This window comes from Primulina huaijiensis, chromosome 3, assembly GCF_012295235.1.
Source record: "Primulina huaijiensis isolate GDHJ02 chromosome 3, ASM1229523v2, whole genome shotgun sequence".
Taxonomy (NCBI): domain Eukaryota; kingdom Viridiplantae; phylum Streptophyta; class Magnoliopsida; order Lamiales; family Gesneriaceae; genus Primulina; species Primulina huaijiensis.
The window spans coordinates 9,226,558-9,233,715 of NC_133308.1; the positions used below are offsets into that span (position 1 = coordinate 9,226,558).

At 32.5% G+C, this 7,158-nt stretch overlaps 1 protein-coding gene across 1 annotated transcript in view; it reads left to right on the forward strand.

Moving 5' to 3' along the window:
- Nucleotides 1-205: 205 nt before the first annotated feature.
- LOC140972465 (uncharacterized) overlaps nt 206-7,158 on the forward strand; it is a 37,991-nt gene continuing 31,038 nt past the window's right edge. Inside the window, exons 1-4 of the mRNA XM_073434888.1 lie at nt 206-254; nt 2,948-4,486; nt 6,026-6,161; nt 6,774-6,993. Of these exons, the coding sequence (XP_073290989.1) occupies nt 206-254; nt 2,948-4,486; nt 6,026-6,161; nt 6,774-6,993 (1,944 nt within the window). The remainder of the gene's footprint in view (nt 255-2,947; nt 4,487-6,025; nt 6,162-6,773; nt 6,994-7,158) is intronic.

The window sequence follows — 7,158 nt, forward strand, 5'->3', positions numbered from 1 at the left end:
GCATAGAGAGCAAAAACTCTGCCTTGGGTAGGCAGATTCGTCTGAGGGCAATTCTTCAGTATGTGGTCAAGACTATCACACTTGTAACACTTCCCCGAACCATACATACAAGTTCCAATATGGCAATGTGAGCATTTGGCACAGACTGGATACTCCGAGGTCTTCAGGACTAAACGTCCCCGCTGCTGCTGTCCTCTGCTCTTAGATGAGGCGTGGAAAGGCTTCTTACTCGGATGATGCTGCTGAGGAGGGCGGTGTGATAAACATAAAAATTGTACATTAATTAAATATTTTATAATATAAATATATAGTTTTTGTTTTAATAAATGTTTAAATATTATATGTTTTATAATAAATTGTATAAAATATAAGTTGTTGAGTAATTACAAGTTTTTACAAGTTCGATAAAACAAGAATAAACTTGGCGTTGCAAATGGGATTAAGATGATTCTTGGACCTGTAGAAAGTTGATTATAATATCTACAATATTATTGACAAGCATGAGATAAAAATCCTCTCACAATTGGGATCAAATTAAGCAACAAATAAAGTTACCAAAGGAGTGGCAGTTTTACCATGCTCTAGTATTTTGACCATATCTTTCAATTTACTTTGTCAAATGGTTTGAAAAAAATAGCACAACTAGACAACTCAATTATCCACATGTTTCTTTTTATGTGAAGAAGCAAATTCGGAGAAGAAGATTTTCAAAAGTGATGTGTAATATAATATAATATCTTGGAACACCAATGAAGACTTATGTGTAAAAAAATAATATTTTATTTGTGGTTGTCTCCTCAAATTTGGCTATAAATAGGGGTGCATTGTACTGTATTGAGATATCCCTCATTCTATGAAAAAACCTTTGAGTTCATAATATTTCTCTCTATATTTTTCCTTTATTTCTTCATTTAAATACAATTAGCATGTTAATTTCATATTCAAAGTTTTACACTTTGAATAATGAATAGCTAACTTCCTAAAGTTGAGATGATAAGGTGAAACTCTTGGCATGATAATAAGGTTATTAAAAGGTAAGAATCTATGTTTTATATTATTTAATCATTATTTATTGTTTATGTTATATTTATTTCTTTAAGCATTTTTATACCCTACTTATAAGTGGGAGTTTTGATTTATTGTTGCTATATGTTACACTAAATTCTTGGAACCATTTAAATGTTAGTTTGGTATTACCAACCATTTAACGTGGATGCCTTGATTTATTATATATAAATATATTATAATATTAAATTCTTGGAACCATTTAAATGTTAGTTTGGTTTTACCAACCATTTAACTTGGATTCCTTGATTTATTATATATGAATATATCATAGTATTAATTTATTGGTACCATTTAAATGTTTGTTTGGTTTTACCAACCATTTAAAGTGGGAACCTTGATTTAGTGTTTACAAATATATATAGCACAATAAATACTTGACCACATTTATAAGTTTTGGTATATATTATATACTTATAAGATAATAATTTATAACATAATATAAATATGATTATTTAATATATTGGAACCATTTTATTAAGTGGATTTCAATATTGTTCGTTAATGTTAACTTTATTAAAATACCAAGAGTGGATCTTTTAATCTCAACTACTTAAATTAAAATTTGAACAATTAAAATTTACCCATTAAAGATTCAAACAATTAAAATTAAAAAGAAACAAAAACAAAAACAAAACAAAAAGACATTGTAGTGGACTTGTAATTACCTTAGCTTCCCTGTGGATACGATATCGGACTCACCGAATTATACTACTTGTGGACAACCTGCTCTTGGGAGTGCAACAATCAAAGTGACAACAAGTTTTTGGCGCCGTTGCCGGGGAAGTATAATTTAATTTCAAGTCTATTTAATTTTGTTTATAGTTTATTTTTCTTTATTTGAATTTTTATTGCTTTTGTGTGTTTTTATTCTTTTGCATTTGCATTTGCATGAGCATTATTTGGTCACGTACACTTAGTGGTCGACTCATTCGAAATAACCCTTTATTTTCACAAAACATGGCGGAAGAACCCATCCAAGAAAATGAAGATGAAATTCAATCTCAACATGATCATGATAGACGAAGAACACTTAGAGATCACATGAATCCTACACGTACTAGTGCACCTTCATGTCTAGTTTTTCCCCCCGATGCATCTCATTTCAATTTTAAGCCTGGTATTATCCAACTTTTACCCAATTTTCATGGCTTAGATTCTGAAAATCCATACATGCATTTACGAGAGTTTGAAGAAGTGTGCAACACATATAATGATCTAAATTGTAGCATGAACACCATTCGACTTAAGCTTTTTCCTTTTTCTTTAAAAGATAAAGCTAAAACTTGGCTACAAAATCTTAGATCGGGATCCATTCGAACTTGGGATGAATTGCAACAACAATTTTTGAAAAAGTTTTTTCCATCTCATAGAACAAATTCTTTCAAAAGGCAAATCATCACTTTCACTCAAAAACAAGGAGAAACTTTTTATCAGTGTTGGGATAGATATAAAGAATTGCTTAATCTTTGTCCACATCATGGTTTTGAAATTTGGAGAGTTGTTTCTCAATTTTATGAAGGCTTAACACCTAAAGATAGGCAAATGGTTGAATTTATGTGTAATGGAACATTTGAAGATAAAGATCCAAATGAGGCAATTGAGTATCTCGATTCATTAGCTGAAAATGCTCAAAATTGGGACACTATAGGTACAATCGAACCATCAAACAAGATTCAATCTCCTACATCTGGTGGAGGTATGTACACTCTCAAAGATGAACATGATCTTCAAGCTAGATTTACCTCTTTGGCAAGAAAAGTTGAGGCACTTGAATTGAAAAAGAATGGTCAATTAAAATCTGTTCAAGAAATTGCATGTCACATCTGTGATACAAGTGATCATTCTACAAAAGATTGTCCCACTTTGCCTTCTTTTAAAGAATGTCTCCATGAACAAGCCAATGTTTTAAACAATCTCAAAAGGCCAAATTTTGAACCATTTTCTCAAAGTTACAATCCAGGTTGGCGAAATCATCCAAATTTTAGTTGGAGGAATGATAATGCTGCACAATTTTCACAACCACATTTCCAAAATCAACAAAATTTTCAAAATTATGCACCTTATGTTCCTCCACCTAAAAGGAATTTGGAAGATATATTGAATTCTTTCATTGCAAAGCAAGAGTCTATCAATACTCAAACTGCTCAAACCATGACAGATTTGAAAGATACTCTTGCTAAATTTGCATCTGCACTTAATGTTCATGAAAAAGGTAAATTTCCTTCACAACCTCTGCCTAATCCCAAGGATCATCATTCACAAACTGGAACTTCTGGAACTCAACCGATGGATCAGGTAAAATCTGTTATTACCCTTCGAAGTGGTAAGGTTGTGGAAAAATCCATTCTTGAACCTTGTGAAGATGATGATAAATCAACTCCAAAGGGTAAGGAAGTGGAACCCATAACTTGCGAAGAGGAGGTTCAACAGACAGTGTCACCACCATTCCCTCATGCATTGAAAAATACAAAAAAATCAAATTTGAATTCTGATATATATGATATTTTTAAACAAGTAAAAGTTAATATTCCTTTATTAGATGCAATAAAACAGGTACCATCATATGCCAAATTTTTGAAAGACTTGTGCACTGTGAAAAGAAAATTGAATGTGAAAAAGAAAGCATTTTTAGCCGAACAAGTAAGTGCAATCATTCAAAATAATAATGCTTTGAAATACAAAGACCCTGGTTGTCCTACTATTTCTTGTATTATTGGAGAACGAAAGATTAAAAAAGCCTTGCTTGACCTTGGAGCTAGTGTGAATTTACTTCCATATTCAGTTTATCAAGAACTCAATCTAGGCGAGTTAAAACCTACTTCGGTAACACTTTTACTTGCTGATAGATCTGTTAAAGTGCCAAGAGGTATGGTAGAAGACGTGTTGGTCCAAGTTGATAACTTTGTATATCCTGTCGATTTCATAGTTTTAGATACACAACCTATCGAAGCTTGTAATGCAATTCCTGTAATTTTAGGTCGTCCATTTTTAGCAACTTCTAATGCTCTTATAAATTGCAGGAATGGAATAATGAAGTTGTCATTTGGTAACATGACCTTGGAGCTTAATGTGTTTAATCTTTGTAAGCAACCACATGACAAAGGAGATGAAAGTGAAGATGAAAATCTTATTGAAACTCTTGTGGAAGAAAACATTCAAGAAGGGAGTACTCGTGATCAATTAGATATTTGTTCAATTGAAACTGTTAAAGAAAATATTGAAATTGATCTTGATGATTTTATCAGGTATCACTCGTTACCAGGATCAGAGAAAGAATTTGATGCAAAATATGAGAACAAAGACGAACCACCCATATTGGAGTTAAAACCCTTGCCAGAAGAATTGAAGTATGCATTTCTTGGAGAAGATGAAACATATCCGGTGGTAATTTCTTCCAAACTAGCAAGTGATGAAGAAGGTAAATTAGTTGATATGCTTAAAAGACATAAAAATGCAATTGGTTGGACACTAAAAGATCTCAAGGGCATTAATCCACTAATTTGCACTCACAAAATTCACTTAGAAGAAAATGCAAAAACATCTCAACAACCACAAAGGAGATTAAATCCACACATGAAAGATGTTGTGAAAACTGAAGTTCTCAAACTACTTGATGTTGGGATTATCTACCCTATTTCTGATAGTAAGTGGGTAAGCCCAACACAAGTAGTTCCGAAAAAATCTGGCATCACAGTGATAAAAAATGAAAAAGGTGAATTGTTAACAAGTCGAGTCCCATCTAGTTGGCGGATGTGTATTGATTATAGAAAATTAAATGACGCCACTAGAAAAGATCATTTTCCATTACCATTTTTGGATCAAATTTTAGAAAGAGTAGCAGGTCATCCATACTACTGTTTTCTTGATGGATATTCAGGTTATTATCAAATTCCCATTGCACTCGAAGATCAAGATAAAACTACATTCACATGTCCTTTTGGAACATTTGCATTTAGAAGGATGCCATTTGGATTATGCAATGCCCCAGCAACATTTCAAAGATGTATGCTAAGCATTTTTTGCGACATGGTTGAAAATTGTTTGGAAATTTTCATGGATGATTTAACTGTCTTTGGGAATACATTTGATAATTGTCTTGAAAATTTGGAAAAAGTTTTAAAAAGATGCGAGGAAAAAGGTCTTATTTTAAATTGGGAAAAATGTCATTACATGATTACTTCTGGAATTGTTTTGGGACATGTCGTGTCATCTCATGGAATTGTAGTTGATAAAGCAAAAGTTGATGTCATTGCCAATTTAACACCTCCAAAAACCATTAAAGAAATTCTCTCATTTTTGGGACATGCTGGATTTTATAGGAGGATTATAAAGGACTTTAGTTTAATCTTTAAACCCATTTGTAACCTCTTAACAAAAGACAGTGCATTTGAGTGGACTCAAGAATGTCAAAATGCTTTTGATAAAATCATTCGACATTTAACATCAGCTCCTATCATGCAACCTCCTGATTGGTCTTTACCATTTGAAATCATGTGCGATGCGAGTGATTATGCTATCGGTGCAGTAATGGGTCAAAGAAGAAACGGTAAGCCTTATGTGATATATTATGCAAGTAGAACTTTAAACAATGCTCAAATGAATTACTCCACAACTGAAAAAGAACTACTTGCTGTAATATTTGCATTAGATAAATTTCGTGCTTATGTGATTGGATCAACAACTATCGTGTTTACTGATCATTCTGCTATTAGATATTTATTGACCAAACAGGATGCAAAGCCACGACTGATACGATGGATTTTGTTGCTCCAAGAATTTGACATTGTGATCAAAGATAAAAAAGGAAACGAGAATGTCGTAGCCGATCATTTATCGATACTAGTAACAGGATCATCTTGTGAAATGACACCAATTAACGATAATTTTCCTGATGAACATCTATTTTCAATTACTACTACACCTTGGTTTGCTAACATAGTAAATTTTCTTGTGACAGGAGATATGCCACCGCAATCGAGTTCTCAAGATAAAAGAAAATTTTTGAATGAGGTAAAAAACTTTTATTGGGATGATCCGTATCTGTTCAAGTATTGTCCGGATCAAATTTTTCGACGTTGCATACCCGACAATGAGGTAAGTAGTGTCATTAAATTTTGTCATTCAGAAGCATGCGGAGGACATTTTTCTTCAAAGAAAACAGCTGCGAAAATCTTGCAGTGTGGATTTTATTGGCCCACTTTGTTTAAAGACACCCACGAAATCTTCAAGATCTGTGAAAATTGTCAAAAATTGGGTGCGATTTCAAAAAGAAACATGATGCCTTTGAATCCTATTATTGAAATTGAAATCTTTGATTGTTGGGGAATAGATTTTATGGGACCTTTTCCACCGTCGTTTGGATACTTGTATATTTTAGTTGCAGTTGATTATGTTTCCAAATGGATAGAGGCAATTCCATGTCGAACAAATGATCATAAAATCATCATCAAATATTTAAAAGAAAATATTTTTAATAGATTTGGAATTCCTCGAGCCATGATAAGTGATAGGAGAACTCACTTTGTTAATAAACCATTTGCTTCATTAATGAAAAAATATGGCATTACTCACAAAGTAACTACTCCTTATCATCCTCAAACAAATGGACAAGTTGAATTAGCTAATAGGGAGATAAAGCAAATTTTGGAAAGAACTATAAACTCAAATAGAAAAGATTGGTCTCTGCGACTTAATGATGCACTTTGGGCATATCGAACAGCTTTTAAAATATCATTGAATATGTCTCCCTATAGGTTGGTTTACGGAAAACATTGTCATTTGCCTGTGGAATTGGAACATAAAGCTTATTGGGCGATCAAAACTTTTAATTCAAGCATGGATGATGCCAACAAATTGCGCAAATTGCAACTTAATGAACTTGATGAACTCAGAAATGACGCTTATGAGAATTCAAGGATTTATAAAGCAAAAATCAAATCATTTCATGATAAAACAATTATTAGAAAATCTTTTGAGATTGGTAAAAAAGTCTTGCTTTATAATTCGCGACTTCACATATTCCCAAGAAAATTACGATCAAGATGGACAGGTCCATATGTTGTAAAACATGTGTATCCTTATGGAGCTGTG